Source organism: Pholcus phalangioides, unplaced genomic scaffold, assembly GCF_987345545.1.
Source record: "Pholcus phalangioides strain wild (caught in Gottingen) unplaced genomic scaffold, Ppha-v1.0 ptg000006l_1, whole genome shotgun sequence".
In the NCBI taxonomy this organism is placed as follows: domain Eukaryota; kingdom Metazoa; phylum Arthropoda; class Arachnida; order Araneae; family Pholcidae; genus Pholcus; species Pholcus phalangioides.
In genome coordinates, this window is record NW_028301599.1 from 2,228,371 (window position 1) to 2,247,674 (window position 19,304).

A 19,304-nucleotide genomic window follows, 5' to 3' on the forward strand; every position below is an offset into this window, starting at 1 on the left:
TTCTTTCTACCAGTGGTTTTTCAGAGCTCTACATTTTTTCTTATTTCTGCAGGATAATTCATTAATCTAAATTACTCATTTATTAACGGATTTCTCATAAAAATTCGATGGTCTACAGTGTGTCAAACCTTATCTTATCCTGACCAAGTGAAACATACAAAACAATCAGGGTACGATCTTTCATATTATATACATAGTAGTGACCTTCATATTCTACACAACCCTCTTTATTTCTGAATAATATCGCGAACATAAATAACTGTATTGCACTGGTTACATTGATATTCATGAGTGCGGTGTAATAAATATTTCAAATACAGTTGATAACCATGAAATTTATCCAGGACGTGCAATTTTTAATTTCCGTTTATTGAAAACAATGGAACTGCCAATATACAAGATAGTTATAAAATTACTTCGCCGATATACGAAGTCCTAGCGGGCGCAAAAATTGACGAATCCAGTGAAATTCGAGACATAACTGTTTCAAAGTGCATGTTCATGAATAAGAAGAAAAACAAAATCTCCTAGCCCTCACGGTTAAGGACACAACAGTTTGAACATTCCAAATGGTAACATCTAGTTTTATGCATTGCAAAGGGGTTGGTCCGTTGAAAGATCATGAATGTCGTTACAATGGTACCTGCATCCTGTTTAACCTCTCAGGGATTTATTAAAGAAGTAGGATTTATGTAGTTTTAGTTTCGTCTTTAGTCATGAAGTTTTTAGGGATTGAAATTAGTTCATTATGTATCTATTTAAAATGAAACATCATTAATCTGCCAGAAAGTTTTTTTTTTTTTGCAGTTTTTTTATAGGTCACGCTAATATGTGATTTTCAGTGATGAAACGATTAAAAATATGTTTGTTGTACATGTAAGTATTTGGCATGGAAGAACGCGTGCTTTGCTCCCCGAAGGTTTAAACGCTGGCGCTAGACGCAGACAAAGAAACACGTGAGAAAAACCAATATAGCTCTTATATTACTGCCGCAGGAAGAACCCCACCGACAAGTTAGTGTATTAACCTCTTGGTTGGATCTTCTTCCGTTGTCTGCGTCTTGCTCCATCGTTTATGGTGATATAGATATAAAATCTATATCACCATATACTATAAAATACCTATATTTCGAATTTCATTCTCATTCGTTGATATTTGCACCGCTAGGAGTTTGTATATCGGTAAAGTCATTTAATGCCCACCTGGTACATAAAATATACGTGAACGATAAATAAAATGCATCGAATGAATGAAATCACATAGCATATTGGGCATTAAATAGAAGAAGCAAAGATGGTAAACAACTTATGCAAATTGAAACATATCATTATAAGTCTTGGAGGTTAAATTACACACATTTTATTGCTGTAATAACGCATTGTAACTTCATTTCCTGCGTAAAAGTGTTTTTTTGTTAAGAGAGAAGAAAAATTTAATTTTTAAAATTTATTACACGTCTTGTTGTAACCTGATTCATGTTGACAATAAAATGTGTGACACATCTTTTGTGAGAGCAGCCACATCATGAACATATTTTGTTTTAAATAACTTTAGGTACATGCCAGAAGAGAAATGAGTAATGGTGTCATCAGCAGCGTCTTGAAACTTGAGATCGAAGCATCAGATAATGAAGCGTATTTGAAATGTCAAGTGAACAACTCGGCTTCGCCGTCGCCTCTTTTCGCTGAAACGAAACTCAATGTTCTATGTGAGTACGAGGTACCCTTTTTCAACGTTTTCAAATAACATGAAAAATAATCATTTCAATCAGTATAATTTTTGTATTTTTATACGTATTGTTATAGTGGGAAAAACTCTACCGAAATGAAATAAAGGGTTTGAAATGAATGACAATATTTCAAATATTTAAAATAAAGAAAAAATATGTAATTTTTTTCTACAACGCTCAATAGATGTCAACACTTCCATAGAATGTCTGAAATTGACTGAACCATTATTTTGCTTGCTTTTTTCTTTAGGTTACAAATTTCTAAATGCAGGCTTCATAGAATTAGCGGAAACAACCCTTGCATATTCTAAGACACAAAGAAAATTCTCTAGTCATCAGTTTTAAACACTGCGTTCTACAGATGAGCTGCTATATATTGAGCAATGCTGAAAATAATCATTAACAGTTTTTCTTTATTTTTATGTATATCATAGTTTTATATTATGCGTAATAGTTTTGAAAATATAAGTTTTTAAGATCATGTTATTCATTTCTGCAAACTGTGTACATTTATATTTTCATGGTGAAAAATCTGAGTAGGTTTTTGGCACTTCACAATTTCGCAATAAAATCCAATTTAAAATTTCTTTAATAAAGCAGAGATGTTCCAAGTCATAGCAAAAGTATTAAAAGTGAAAAATAAATTCGTAATTTATATAGATTTATATTAATATTATTTTATGTGTGTATATACAGGGTGATTCAGAAAAGATGGGGAAACGCTTTAGAAGGTGATAGTACACACATACAAACAATTGTCATCAAAGAATGCGCGGTCAAACATGAAACGCAAACACGCTAGCGCGTTTCGAAACTGACATTCCCGTTGAAATATATAGGAAGAAAAAGAACACTATGCATGCAAATGTAACCTGGGGAAGAAGAAGAAACCGTATGCAAATTTGCGTCACAATGAATGAAAGGCGTGGAAGCGATCCCTGTTATTCCACCATGCAACCGTTCTAACATCTGTAAGGTACGGGATAATGGCGCACTTTAGTAATACTGAAAAAGCAGGCATGCATTTCAGTATGAAAATACTTAGCGTATTACCCCAGATTACATATACATGCATGGTGTTCTTTTACTACTATTAATTGTTAATAGGAATGCCGTTTTAACGTTTGTTTAGCGGCCGTTTCGAAACCCGCTGGAGCGTGTGCATTTCATTTTAAACCATGCATTCTTTCATAAACATTGTTTGTACTATCACCACTTTCCCATCTTTTCTGTATAATCCTTTATGCATGTGTAATAACAATCCACAGTCGTTCACTAACGTACGCGAAACTTCTCCTTGCAGCCAAAAGACGCCTTATTCAAGCGATAGGTAATTTCGTTTTCAGAACTTAAAAAAAATATCCAAAATTATATAATTTAGTTATTGAGTAAATAAGTTCTGTTTCCTACTGCTAAAGTGTCTGATAATCCTTCTCCCTGAAACATCCATCCAAAATGACCAATGTTTGAGATGAGAGACAATTTTTACCCGGTAAGATTCTAAAATGGCCAGCAACAATGGCTTCTCGGCTTCACCAGTGACTTTTCGAATGCTCGTTGTGTTTAAAATTGCACATCTTATTACAACACTTTCTAAATAATGTCATTATCGACAATGCAGAGAAAGTTTCATCATTTTGCAATGGAAGCGCTTCTCAGTTCGCCCTCTTCACTTCAAAATGTGGAAGCCAGATGACAGCACCAGCAAAAATAAGAACCTAGCACAACTCTGACAACATAATTGCGTTAAGGCTACATATACACACACGCAATATACTCCTTCATGCACCACTTTGTTAGAATTCTCCGGAGGCATGTGTATGAGGTGCATGTTCTGCTAAGTAGTAGTCAATCATAAGGGAAACGATGTGGAAAAACTGGGTAATATACAGTAAAACACAGTTACAACCAAATATTTCTAGATCTTTATTCTAGTAGGTTGAATGATATGGCAATAAATGATTCCTTCCTGAATATGTATACAAACTAATAAAAAAAAGTCAGTACGAAAAATAATAGTTTATTGCTCACCTAAAAATTCGATTCGAATCGAATTTTACAGACATAATCATTGAGAGGAAAATCTTTAATCACTCGAGTAAAATGAGTAACGCATTCAAATCAATGCATTTCTCCAACTACGTCTGGAACGAATTGAAAAGCTTCTCAAATGTCTTTGAAATCTTGAGAGAGGGAAAGAGCTCAAAGAAGTTTTAAGCTTGGACTTTTGAGCATTTTGAAATCGTAATAAGATCTTATAAAATGGAATATTTCTCTTGAATGAATTCATGTACTTTTCATTCTGGTAATTACATTCGAAAACTGTTTTGAATATTTTGAATGTACACAGTCCGCCTCAAATGTTTAGACAATGCAATTTTTTTAGAATAACAAGAAAAATATGGCAAGTAAAATTAGCACAATTTAATGGCTATTATCTGAAGCATTTCTACATGTGTAGAAAAATAATTTCCACCTAAGCACATTTGGAATATTTGTAACGCTGAAACTACAAAAAATAGTTGTCTTAAAAGTTTAGAGTTAGAGAGAGAGAAAAGTTAGAGATAGTTTAGCAACCCTGCATATGGTCATGGGCCTTCAAATACTGCATGGGTTGAAATATTTTTCAGGTCCCGGGGTCGGAATTTTTTCGGTTAATTTCACCTCTCTCGAAATTTAACTCTTTCACTAAAAATAATAGTGGGATTTATCCGTGCTATTGTGGACGGACGTCCAATTTTTTGACAGACTGCCCAGGACAGCTGGTTGTCCCGAAAAAAATGTTTTCGGGAGAGCTTTTTTTTCCCATCTTTAATCGGAGATTCAGTAAAATCACATTGTTTTTAAGGAGGAAAAATCTGGATTTTATAGCGAACATTGGGGAGAGGGAAGTGAGTTTTTTTTCGCCTAACGGTAATATATGCACGGAAGAAATATGCACATGAATATCCATTGAGAGCTGGAACACCCACTGCTACCTACGGGATGCAAATCTGTTACAATTCTCAAACTGAAATTGTTTTTGGCTTTAAACACATGTGGAACATTCATATAAATGAATAACATGTGGTATGAAAACATATATTCTTTTACTTTCATGCTGCATACCAGTGTAAATTTTACGTGCCAAATTTCAGTATTAAAAAAAAAAAATTCTATGATCTCTGGCTCAAATGTTTCGGCGTTCCAGCAACGCGAGTCTATAAGCAAATTTAATTTCTATCTAAAAATTCGCACCAATCACGCGCGGAAGATACCTATAAGCGTTTGAATTGGAGTTGATTTTAGTGATTCTCTCATAATATTTCTTACATATTTATCGAAATCATAACATCGTTCGGGAATTATGCATAATTGCCGGTAAGGGAGCGACATCTTGAAAAAAATATATCAAACTTGCCGAGACGTTTTATGACCATCAATATTCAGTCTACGTGGACTTACTGAATTGTGAAAATGCAAATGACATTTTTTTTAATATGATAAATATAAAATATAATAAATATAATTATAATAATCGTTTTCATTTTGATGTTTTTTATCAATTCTATGCAGTTCCGCCCGCTAACGTCAGCATAACAGTGGATCCGCCTCACCCAAAAGAAGGAGAAAAGGTAAGTATGTATTAATTTATTACATAAATGTTAGCATATTATGGAAAAACTGATTTTATACCTATAATGATCCTGAAATGATATTTGCTTAAATTAGTTTATAGGGACACCATTTTCTATCTCGAGTATCGAGTCATATTTCCACTGCCATTTTTAGCAAAGCCTGATTTTTTTTTCCACTAATGACCCATCTTAAGGCTAGAAACACGGACGCGGTGTGTGTGACCCTGCGCACTCTCACTGCTCCCATGCCTCAAGTAAAAAAAAAAAACCAGATGTTTAAAAGTTTCTCGAATTTTCCCGAATTTTACCTTGTTCTTATTATATATCTTTTTTTTTTCATTATCTTTCGTAACAACGGGAATACGAACGGATATACGTAGAAAGACAGAGAAAAGGTCACACTAACCCTCCCATATATACACATCTAACATACAATACTACCAACAGTATCACATTTGATTTTATAAAGTCAAAATTATCTTCTAATAAAATCTCTTTGTGCATCTAATACGGAGTAATTCCCCATTCGTGAGATTTTTTTTACCTTTATTCTTATCTCTGCAGATTTTGGTCAGCAGGTGCCTCTGTAGCTTTAAATGTCAAGTATTTTTGTCATTTTCGGTAGATTTGTTTGACCGGCAAAGTAGAAATAGTCACGTGTTTAAGATTGCTGTTAAAATGTCAAAAGATGCCAATTCACCGATGTCAAAAAGTTGGCAAAGATTGTGTGAGAAAAATCGAGAATCAGTCGTGGTGATGAAGATCAGAAGTGGCCGTGAAAGTACATAATTATTGCAATGAGGAACAATTAAAATTACAAAATATATGCTATAGAAAGAAGTTTAACACTAACAAATTCCATGGACAGATCATACGGATCTCTTGGAAATACGTAAAGATTTCGTTATTTAAGAAAAATGTTGAATACTAAATTCGCATGTTTTGGAAAAATTATCACTCTTCATTTGGTGGGTTATTCATTTGGTCTGAGTATTTCAACTCTTTCATAATGTATTTTAAGCTGTGAGGCTGAATCCAATGTCTTTTTGTCAATGGAAAATATATTTGATTCGCCCAGAATAGCACTTTGAATACGTTTATTGCACCGTTCAATTACTTAAAAACCATAGAGATTTTGGCAGAGTTTTTTTTTGCTCCTAAAACTCTGTTTCTTCCACATTGTCTTCTTCTTCAGATGGCTGACGCTTTTAGTTTCTAGACGATGTGCGATATTTCTCGGTGGCATGATCTTTTATTCTCACATTATTTTCTTTAAAATCATAATGTTCGGCCGTTACTATAATAAATTATTGCTTATTTGACGACATCGATTTTTTTCTATTAGTGACAGAGTGACGATTACTAGAGCCGGCCATATTAAACAGAGTGGAATCGTATGTGAAAAAAACAGGCAATACATGATTTTATATCCTTAACCCTGACATCAGAGCTTATAAACATTAGCAAACTTCAAGCCAAAATTTATTCAAAAGTCATAAATTGGTCCAAATACTGGAACTTGTGCTGCCATCTAGTGAGCATATTTGAACCAAAATCACAACTATCGGTGTCCATACAGGGGTTTCAGTTCAATGTAACTAATGATGAAAATGGTGTCCGTGACCGTATCTGAGGGTGACATGAAATGGGAAGGGTTAAATACATTATTACAAAATAGGCTTTTATCCAGGAAAATTTTATTTGGCCTTGAACAGGGGTGACCTCATCTGAATGATCACCGTTAAGATGGGTGTTATTGTATAAGCAACAGTATTGATGATGAATGTGTGAATCAGAATGAACTTACACATGGAATGATGCCTCAACTGATTCGAAATAAAATTTTGTTGCAAACATTAAACGCAAACTACACTAAAGGCACCAGAACAACCTAGAACTACATCCAAATGTGAACTGATTTCCACAAATTCCGAGATGTCAGTCAAAACTGTAATATCCCGTCTATCGGTTGAGAAGAAACTGCTACAGATGAACGTGCATGAAATATCGTGGGACATTTCTTGAATAGGACACATCAAGGACTCAAAAATATTTTACGAGAAACTCATTGCTTACAGATACTCATTTCAAATCACTGGAATCCTGTTAATTTCTTTATACTAAAATCGACAAGCATGGTTGAAATCTTTCGGAAAGATCATCGTCAGGTGCTTCCAACTCCAAAAAACATAAATAAATAAAGAATAATCTGATAATCTAATAAATAATTTGAATATAATCCCAGTAGTTGATTCTATTAGTGATGTAACACTGAAATCCTATCAAGAATATAAGAATATAGGAAATACGAATCCCCGTATCGAGTCCCATCCAAACTTACGCATATCAAGGGAGTTCGTTCACACAGAATGCTATAAAAACTAAATAATAAATGTAGATTAATAGCTTAATGGTTTCACTCATGATTCTTTGCGTTTTAAGACTATTCTGTATTAAAAAAAGTACATACTATGCTTTTTAAAATATTAAAAAATTCCCGGGGAAAGTTATGAGGGCACAGACCCCTGCCGTGTTTCTCCTTATACTCCCCCGACTCCTCTGCCTAGTTTCAAGTAGTACGTTTGAAATTTGAAGAACCAAGAACAAGCATATCCTGATGATATTAGGCTCACAAGTCCCCTTAGCCAAAAAATATTCCTTATCTGCGTTTTGATTAAATTAATAAATTATCTTATCTTGTTTTGACCATTGAAGTTGAAAAACGTTGAGTGGATAATCAACTCAGAGTTGTTTTCTTGCCCGATAGACTTTTCGATACGAACAAGTTCAAAATTTAAATGCACCGTTCATTAGTGATTTGATGGAAACATTTTTTTTTTTCATTTTTAATGCAGCGGCATGTTTATATGAAAATGACTATTGTTTCTTTTAAGGCGAGACTTGAATGTCTGGCATCGACGAGCAACCCGTCTTCGAAGATTATTTGGTGGCAGAACGGCAGATTGCTCACAGGTCATCTCTCAAGGACCAAGGCCTCCTCTTACGGTGGCTTATCGACGACGAGTACCTTGAACGTCAAACCGCTGACGTCCTTGGACGACGGGTCGAAATTCACTTGCGAGGCGAAGAACGAAGCTTTCGATGATTCAGTCCAAGAGCATGTCATCTTACGAGTTAAATGTAAATATTAATACGATAATTGTCAAATATACCAACAATAATTTCAATGAACTGTTAGGCTGTATAGTATTTATATAGCTAGATAATAATGATTCCACATATCCAGGTTGATTCAACAATGATGCTATTATGTGACAATTTTAAGACCTATTTACATACAACACTATCCGTCTTCTGTTTGACGGATCCATTTTGCTCTCCGAAACTCCCGGAAATCTTGGTGTCTGCACATGGAACCCTATTCCTCAGCCAAGCATCATCATTAAACTTTGACAGCTAAATAAATAGTCACGACTTTAAAGACATACATAAAGAATTTGTTATACACATGATATGAAATATCTTGTAGTAATTCAGTGTCACTGTAAATTCACATTTCTTTTAAGTTTTACAAAATTCGGTTCTATATTTTTTGACAGTTTTTTTAACGAGCTCGCCTTTCAAATTGAGCAGTTTGTTACTTAATTTATATTTTACCTGGAACAGTAATGAAAAGTATTTCTCACAGAGGTAGGCATATGCGAATGGAATCCCATTGGTGGTATAGTGGTGGTAGGGAGAAGCTGGTTTTCTGTGGGTCCCAACTGCGACTGCGAGCCGATCTTTCTCTTTGAGAAGTCTCGCCATAGAGAGCCACATACCTACAACGGTACAATTATTCAAAAATTTCACTCCACTTATAGTTAGAGAAAATGATGGCAGATGGCAGCACTGCACGTAACAAGCATCACGCAGTAACAAACTCCATGATAGGTTAACAACACGTACACGCACATTCCAACGTGTACCAATTCTTTAGAATTTCCGCAGAGGAACATGAACGATGTGCGTGTGTGTTTTAGTAGCAGTAGTTGTTAGAAATTGATGGTACAGCGGTGCTTTTGCGCGATATATATAAATTCCTTTTTTTAAATATTTTTTCTCAAATTAGCATTGATATATTTTTGTAATCCTACAACTGCATAAACCCTCAGCAAGAAAGCCGTGGACCTCCCGGTGGTGTGAAATCATCCCCGATTGAGAACCATTAGGACAGTTGAAAACAGGAAAATATTTTTTAAACTGAAACTAGACGTATTGCACAAAACGGAGATGGGCTGTGTCCGATGTGTGTGAATAGACCCACATGCGTTTCACAACTGCATATTGCATCAGATATGGACGCAAAGTAGATAGAGAGCGAGATGATATTTTCAGCCTAAAATACAAAGTCGAGGGATGAGAAAAATTTTCTTTATCTTTCTACTGTTTGAGAGGGGGTATTTCTCAGGTTAAAGGCCACTCTACTACTTATGGCACTCTAATCTCGTGAACATCGTTCTAAGAAACATATTAACGAATTGGTCCATGTCGGAATGTGTCATGTATGACTTCGGTACATTGTGTACAATTTGTTTCTGAAGAATATCTGATATATGTTTGAGAAGTGCTGATATCCGTCTTCTGCATTTGAAAGCAAACAAGTCAGCAGCCTTTCCCGTCATGTTATGTGTGAATTTCAAGTCTTGTGCAGATCTGATTGCTTCTTGCTTCATGTAGAGATATTTTAAAAGGGTGATCGGCTTACATTCGCTCCTTCAAGGTGAAAAATCACAGAACATCATCAGCAAACCACTATTACACCGTCACGTTGGTCCGAATTTGGGTTTCTCTCTTTGCGAGTTCAGTTTTAGAGAGTCTGAAATGTCTCAACTTCAGCGCTGTGAGTATTACAAGTTAAGATAAGTTTGTGCCTCCATGGCGGCAGGTGCACTTTCCTCGATTGCAAGGGGATCGGAGTTTGATTCCCATCGGAGACCAGCGAACTGTTTTTGTCCTCCCTCCCGATATTTGTGTCAGCAGTAAATATTTTTCCTAGACGCAAAGTAGTTTGCGAAAAAAGCGTCCGAGGACAACATCATATCTTCAAACTAACAAAAAAAAAAAAAAATCTGGTGTGACACTCTTTTGTAGATACAAACAACGTGTTAGGCTTTAGATGTACCTCGAAATAGCAGTAAAACGTTGCAACAACAACGACGTCTTCAATAGAGGCTGCTAGTGCCTCGCGTACACCAATATCTTCATGTAAAATCAGTAATCAAAGGAGTCAGAGGCATTGTGTAGTCCCAGTTACTGGCTTTAATCTAACGTCCAATTTTTTTGGAGTATGAGCGGGAATACGGGGGATCTAAATTCTAAACATACTTTTTGATGATTTCTTAGCAGTTGTTCTGTTGAATGTGCTCTCGATCATCATGTACACATGTCCTCCTGTCATTATATATTCTATTTGGCAATAACTTTGATCATTCTTAGGTTAGACAGAAACGCACGCGATGCTAATCTCTGCTGTTCATTCTGATCATGAAATACTGGATAACAACAGGAGATAAAGATGAATTTCTGATAGAAAATCTACATGCTTCTGTGGGAACGCGAACCGCAAACCTCTTGCCGTTAAGGCGCGTCCTCTAACATTACATTTACGCTCTAAGAAAAGAAAGTGTCTGATCTCTAATGGTAGTAATTCACTGCGAGAATTTGTTTTTTTCAATCCCTCACCCTTTCTTCCCGCAGTGGGGATGTGAATTTTTTTTCCGAATTTTTCTAGTTAATAACCCAGTCTTTAGTATATCGTACTCTTAACCCTTCTCTTTCGTAGAAACGTATTAAAAAAACAAAAGGCATAAAATAAAATAACGTATTAAAAAATTATAAATGTTTTTATAAAAAGGGGATTTCAATTGGGGCTTTCAATTTCCTTTTAATTGAAATAATACATCAACACAGAAATCTAATTGACTAGAGGGGATTTTCCAAGTAGCTAAAATGATAAATTAAGTGTAATGCACAGAAAGAACAGCGCAAAGGGAAACAAGCGTTGTCCGTTTGTGCTGTTCTTTCCCAATTTTTCTCAGATTTTTGAATGCTAATATCTCAGGAAATATTTGCAATCACAGTTGCTCATAGAAACATGATTTTTTTTTCTTTCCTCAGGAACGACAGGGCAACAATTTTTCGATTAAAAGTTAGAGGAAGGGAATATGGGCAAAGTTAGACGGACGTTGAATAGTTATTTACTTGAATTTTATTTCCGAACTGGACGCTTATCTCAGGTAGATAAGATTCTCATCTGAAGTACCAAAGGATGTTTAAAGGCATTGCGAGGTCGATACCCGGTTAGTTCTTGTCAGAAACTTTCCTGACACAGGGGGTACAACAGAAACGGCACATGACCACAGAAAAAAGACACATCGAAAGGTAAAGCTCACCAACCCCTCGGTGAGTTCGGCGAGTATAAAAAATGGTGCGGTTCGGTATCGGTAATAAATTTTAGGTCACGGTCTAATTACCCTCAGGTGCAGGAAATTACCGAGGTATGACAAAAATAATGATATAACCAAATCTCTCAATTTCGTGTAATCATTCAAATCCCTAAACACGTGAAATTTCAGAAGCTCTTAAAAAATGGCACCTACAAGTAATCAAATCCTTACTATTATATATTATTGTATATTTAAAAAAAAATACTTATATAGCTGTATTTTCTACTGATATGACAAAGATGTTTTTTTCTAAAATACCAAAAAACTTAGAACATATATTGATTGATATAATTTTTTCACCGTGTATTTGTCATGTACGTTCATATGTACACATCATCATAAAGGGTTACATTAAGTGAATTTTAAAAACATACGTACTCAGTTGCATCGAAAAGTTTTATTTCACTGTTATGAAATAATCGCATGCATTTCGATTTTATTTCACATAATTCGATTCAAGATGCTATACACGGTGATTCAAAACTCAGCGTAAAAACCTCTATGGTAGGTAGAAAACCCAAAACATAATCACATAGGAATGTATGGCCGGAAACCTCAACCTGATGGGACTGGAGGATATACGAAGATACAGAAATGACAAGCCAAGAATGGGTGGATAAACTCTTTATTTTTAGCGATACCTCACACGAATACCGTACATGCCCCCGTTAAGTTTAATAACAAGTGCTCGAACTTTTTAACATCAACAGTTATGAACAAAAAAATTGTGATACATTCCTATGTGATTCAGTTTTGTTTTTGTGTTTTCTTCCTCCCCTAAAAGTTTGCAGGTTTAGTTTCGAATCACCCTGTATAAAAGTCATATACTATATACACACACACATCTGGAATATTTAGTCCCTCTCACACAAGAAACTGGGTTCAAAACGTTGCGTTGAGTCGATGGTTATGTATAAAAGACGATGTTGAGTGATGGCTTTACTGTACTGATGGGATTTACAGAGAGATATAGTTCAAGAACTCTCCAAGAAAAAAAAATTAAAATGTTCCTCTTCTTTTTTTATAGATCACCAGTTTTGAAAACGTCGTCGTCGTCGTGAGGATTCTAAAAATCTATTGGGCCGTAAATAGGGAATCACCAGGCCTCCATTTTTTTCATAAAAGAAAAAAAAAGTGAAATACGAATATTTCGGGCTTTGGTTTACCATTTCCAACTGAATCAGCTTCCACCTCCCACAAATCTTACCTCTCTATAACGGAGGAGGATTTCCTTATATAACCCTACTTTTTCACATCCGTTCTCTACAGCTGTCACGATCCATAGGAATGTTCGGGATCTAAAAAAATAAAAAAATTGAAATAAATAAAATAAAATCTCTACATTCCATGACTTTCTTTTTCCCACGATCACTTATTCAGAAGTCGACGTTGCTGCGCTAACCAATCCCTTCCCCCTGATTCAAACTGATAGGTGGATGGAGAAAGTGACTGGAAGCGGTAGAAAGTTTCTAGGACCCTCTCTCTGTATATTGCAATGAAAAAATAAGAAAAAGTTAAAAAAAAGGCGTTCTTATTTTATTTTATTTCAACATGGGAAACGTAAATCGTATCCAGACACGATTTACTTAGGGAAGACTTCCTACATATAAATTCTTTTTTTTTTGGTGCAAACTTCGTTGGTGAAACCCGTTGAAGTCCTGTTGAGATATCTCCTAGTGAAAGGAAGAGGAATACTACGGTACCGGCTTGGTGTATGTCATTGCTCTGTTTTATTGGACTCTTGTGTTTGTCGTCGTTTCCCAATAGACCGACGAGAAAGCTAAGAAAAGCAAAAAAGAAAAAGGTTCTATCCTTGGATCTGAGACAGCCTCCTCCTGGTGTTCATTTGAATTTTTCAAGTAAATAAATACGTGGGAATAGGTCGGAAGCTGTGCCGTAAAATGTACGCTTCACGTGAATAAAAGGCTTCGAAGACAGAGTTTTTTTCTCACACTCATGTTGTATATCGAATAAGTATGAAATTCAGCTATACTTCCTTTTATACGGCCTGGTCCTGAAAAATGCCGTGAATTATATATTTAGGAGATACATGCTTGGAATTTGTACTTCTTGCATAGGGAATGAAACGTTTTTACTGCTGTATATTTCGGAAAGTTTTATCGTGATTCAAATAGATAGTATTCAGAAGTTTACAGTTGAAGAACGTGTTTACTTATGTGATTTTCCTATAAATGTTCGGTAAAGTATCGGTACTTGAGACGAATTAGATTGGGTGAAACCTACGCAAATTTATTTCACAATTTCCAAGTAGGTATTTAACCAAGCTTAGTCGTGGAGAGTGACTTTTTCATTTGTTCATTCTGAATGTTTTTATTAGTTAAATATGTATTACATTATTCACGTTACCACTACTTCTTAACCGCACACGTTCCTCGTGAAGAATCTTCTGGGGAATTTTAATGAGTCGGTGCATGTCTGAGCTTTGTTTGTGTCGCCCTAATGTGTTTATGTTATTAGAGTTATGCCTGATTCTTGTTATACAGGTGAGAAGTGAAAATGGCGGAATCATAATATGTATTTATCGTGTTGAAAGTCTGCCTGCTTGCTCTCTTTGGAGAGACATTTTCCAAATAGAGACCGGCTTGCAGTCACGCTTCAAAGTTAGAATACTGCAGGGATATCTTTATTCAGAATATTTTTGTGAAACATTTGTTCTTGCATATTGTTACCCCCAAAAGCCATAAATTTTAAGGTGTATTTTGAAATACACGAAAATAGCCATTGAGCTAGCTGATAAACATCTAGAGTGAAGGATATTGAGCGAATTGTTTGTTGCTTGTTTCTCGGAGGGTATAGGTCTACCAATGGAAATAGCACAACAAATTTCAAATTAGGAATTAACTCATAACCAAATAATATACTATAGCGATAAAAGAAAAGCGGAAGAAAGTCTTTTCGAAAAATCATCAAAGTAGAAATTAGGTCTTCTTCCCTAATACCGGAAACTTCCCGATCCTGAAAAGTATAGGCATATAAAAAGATGTGCGACTAGAGAAATATATTTGTCCATTTCTGGTTCCTGCACTCAAAATATGATAAATAATCATTACAAAATACGTTGCAAAAGGAGTAGATTTTTCAACGATATTCTAATGGTTCATTCTCAGAAGGCAGAATAAACATCGTATTTACCGATAATTCTCTCACTGTATTGGATTGTTTTATTAAGTAGGCAGAACTTATCAAAAAATGAAGTATTTTGTGTACTATTTAAAAATTGATTTCTCGTATACAAGAAAACGGCAGAAAGTGTGGAAAAATACATTGTATTACCAAAAATTATACGTATGAAATTAAAAAGTAGCATTCACACAAAGATGGGCACGCTAAAATCCGAAATTTCTTTTTGACGGGAAAAAATACCGAAATCAAAATTACTTCGACATGAAGCAGAAATGTTTTCTAAATATTATAAAAAAATATACTAACCTGTAATTAACTGCATGCCGTTTCTCTATAATTAAGAGCAATGTAAATACATTTTATCAAAACAATAAACTACAATATGAATTTATCAAAGTTAACAGATGGGCATATGACTAAAATGTGCATCAGTCCAGAAATTAGTGTTTTAATTTAACAGCAGATGCCACCGAATGTATTTTTGGAAAGCGCATTCCTCGAAAAAATGGTTGGGAAAATGTATTGTTGAACGCTGTACAGGCAGGGACGTCTTAACAGCATCATGGGCCCCGGATAAAGTAATATCAGGTGATGTCTAATCAGCTGAAAGTACAGTATATACATACTTATAAGTGTCTACACTTTGTTTCGAAATGCACATGGGGACCCGTGTGGGGCTAACGCGTTAAGACGGCACTGCCAATAAAAGACAAGCGGTACACAACACAATATCAGTTCTTTTGATCATTCCCAATGGATTTTGATGCTTCGCTTGCTGGCTGTGACACAAAAAGGATGAATTAATGTTGTTGTTTTTTTTAATTATTCTATTATCTTTCTATATGGATAGTTGAGATATAAGAGAGAGAGGAATGATAATGTACTTCTAATTTTATTTTCCGAAGTGATTTGAAATTTCATTTTAAAATTTAATTTCTTTATTTAATTTTAAATGTAATTTGAACTTGAAAATTTGTTTTTTTCCCGTCAATTATGATTGAAATGACTTCTTTTTTTCAAAAGAATTGGAGATGCAACTAAACACATTGAATTTCATAATGTTTTGCATGTCTGTTGGAGAAGAAAGTTTTTATTTTTTTCCAAGATGTTTTAGTTATACGTACGACTTTTGCATTAATACGGCGTTTTGACTAGTTCACTTGAAAGTCGTATAAACGGGCGCTCCACTGTACTTTATATATTTCTTGTCAGTGGCATTTATTATCAAATTTTATAACTATTATTTAAGGAGAAAACTGTTCTTCCAATATCATTCGAGCAAACTAATTTTTCGATTGATTTATTATAATTTAATCAATTCTTAAAATTTTTGAGGATTTCTGACACGTCTTTTTATTCGATATAATCATACACGTAGAAAAGGACAATATGAAGAACAAGGAAAAAAAAAACAAAGAAAGGAACATTGAGAGCATAAACATTATGTGCCCCAAGGACAACCGTCCAATAGTTCTAACCTGATTTTCCAATTTAAGATTTATTTTTAAAACAACATGGGATTATCTGCCTTTCATGCAGAACGGAATAAGCCAATTTCTTCACATTACTGCAATTCATTCATTGACTACTATTTCCCATACTGTTTTCTTGTCGATTCGAATTCGCAAACATCTCTCGTTGTATATTTTGCGATTGGTTTTCTGTAGTAGTCTGTCGGCACTGTTGTTGTTGTTGTTGTAACCTCCCTCGTATACTATAGCCAGATTTGTTCCCATACGAAAGTCGACGGATGTCAAGAAACGTGCGCCTCTAACTAGGTAATCCGATTACGTCTGATCGGCACAAGTGGAAGTCAATCTTCATGTAACGATAATGTGCTGAATAAAGTTTCTCAGAGGCGATGATACCTTTGGTAGAGTGAAAGCACAGTGCCAGTAAAAAAGCAGAACAAGGCCAGATCTACATCCGAAGGTATTTGCAGCGATGTCTATCCGGTTTACGATTGAGTGCGCGAGATTACTGCGTTGAATAATGCTTGTGTGAGAAATAGAGTTCTATAGCAAACGATAATGATGCAAAAGCGGAATGCTTTGATATTTGTTGAAAGGACTGCAATAAGCAAACAATATAAAATTACATGAGGAATGACGAATAGCCACCAACATATTTTACCACTAAGAAATTATAGATATTTTATGAAATATTTTGTATCTGGTGGGAAATGCCAATTTTTTCATTGCATAATGCCTATCTAGAGAAAAAATTAATTAAGTCGATTTAAAAAACGTACCAATGGTTTGTCTACTGGGAGTATGACCTCGTAGAATGATTTGATTTTTTTTTAGATTTTTGCAGTTAGCCTTTACCAGCTAGGTATAGTGGAAAGTGTGCACGAATGGGAAAATATTTTTGGGTTTTTTTTAATGGGATAAACAAATTTAAATTTATTTGTTTTCTTTTTTGACAAAAATATACAAATTTACGTTATATAATAAAATATTCTAAACAAGTAGGCTCAGTTGCTTTTGGTGATGCTCAATTTTATACGTGAACTTTTTTTAACCACCCTGTATTTCTACTTTATCTCTTCCACGACAGCCAACGGCTCGTATGAAACTAATTCCCATCATGCATAATAATATCAGATAAAATGAACATCCGATGAATTTAGATAAATTTTCGAAATTAAAAATCTTGGCCAACATTATGAGTCAATAACCCAGATAAATAATGTTCTTCTATTTAGAAAATATTCTGATTTTCACTCAAATTTTTTTCTCTCTTTGTAAAACTCGGACAGAAACAACGCCAAAATTGAAACTCAAAGAAAAGCTTGTTTCATACCTGAAACAAAAGAAAATAACAATACGAAGAAAAAAAAATTGAATTTCGTATTACCAAGAGGTGTGTCGACAGAGTAATAGAAGCAACGCTACAAAAGCTATTCTCCCTGAAGGACAAGAGAGTCCTTTCTTCTTCTCAAATATATTTCTTTATCTCTCACTCAATGTCCCTGTATTTCCGCCTACTTCCGTCCAATATCTTAATAAATGCCAGAGCCATTGTTTCCGGTTTCCGTCCCCGAATTCAACCCCTGATCCCAAAATAAAAAATACCCCATATATGTCTCTAGTAGGGAGAGAAAATGTAATCAACTTATTGACTGTTCCAGGTCTGATATTGGTTCTGATTGCTCTTCCCATTCTTAAATTTTCAATTCTTTAAATTTGCAATGGGATGGATAGGATGGACCATGAACTTTCAGTACACCGCCAATCGACTGCTTTTACAAGGGGACACCAGTATCGATTGGTGAGGGACAATGCAAGGTTATGGTGTCGCAGGGAATTTTTTTCTAATAGGGTTGTTAATAAATGGAATAGCTTACACCCGGAAGTAGTAAATTGTAACACAATTGACACGTTCAAAAAGAAATACGACAAACATGTTGGGGTAAGTCGAGAAGCTATCCATACTTAGAATAAGACAACCATAAGTATTTTTTATAGACATTGTATAGTATTTTATCATGTGTATATATTGATTATAATTTTTGTTAATTGCATTTTTCATTGGGTTGCTATATTTTTTTTTGGAAATATATGACATCCATATTTTCATGGGCATCTTTTTCTCAGCCACCTCGTTGGGCATTTTGCCTGTAGCGGCGTTGTATTTGTATATTCTATGTCCACTAGAGTTGAGCCGGTGCCACACAATCGTAGATTAAGACATTGTAAAATATTCGCAGAGAATGAAACGGAGTGGTAAGTGGTCTCCACTCATGTGCATACACATTAATAAGCTTTGTTTGAAATGTTAAAATTATTCTCATAAATCACGAACACTTGAATATTATTCCACGAAATATAATTCTATCTCATCGATTTTACAACAGTCAATGGCTCACAATAAACTAATTCATCTCATAATTTTCTAATATCAAATAAAATAAACATCCTATATATTCAAATAAATTTTCTAAAAATTAACAATCTTGACCAAGTCAATAACCCAGATAAATAATTTTCTTTTATTTAGTAAATAATCGGATTTTCAGTTTTTTTTCTTCTCTTTGTGAAACTCAAGAGGAAACAATCGCCAAAATTTAAACTCACAAGAAAAATCTTTTTTTTTTAGTCTAATACTTGAAACAAAAGAAATAATAATCCGTAGAAAGAAAATTGAATTTGGTATTACTAAGAGGTGTGTCTGGACAGAGGCAATGCTACAAAAGGCTATTTTCCCCTGAAGGACAAGAGAATAGTCCTTTCTCCTTCTTAAATATATTTCTTTATCTCCCATTCCCTGTCCCTATATTTCCGCCTACTTCCGTTCAATATCTTATTAAATGTCAGAGCCATTCTTTCCGGTTTTTCCAACCCTGAAGTCACCCCTTGATCC

General features: G+C 34.7%; 1 protein-coding gene across 1 annotated transcript in view; it reads left to right on the top strand.

The window, feature by feature from the left end:
- The window catches only part of LOC149085658 (nephrin-like), a 198,015-nt gene that overhangs the window by 146,374 nt on the left and 32,337 nt on the right, over positions 1-19,304 (top strand). The window contains exons 11-13 of the mRNA XM_089232459.1: positions 1,555-1,708; positions 5,285-5,343; positions 8,241-8,487. Coding sequence (XP_089088585.1) covers positions 1,555-1,708; positions 5,285-5,343; positions 8,241-8,487 — 460 coding nt within the window. The remainder of the gene's footprint in view (positions 1-1,554; positions 1,709-5,284; positions 5,344-8,240; positions 8,488-19,304) is intronic.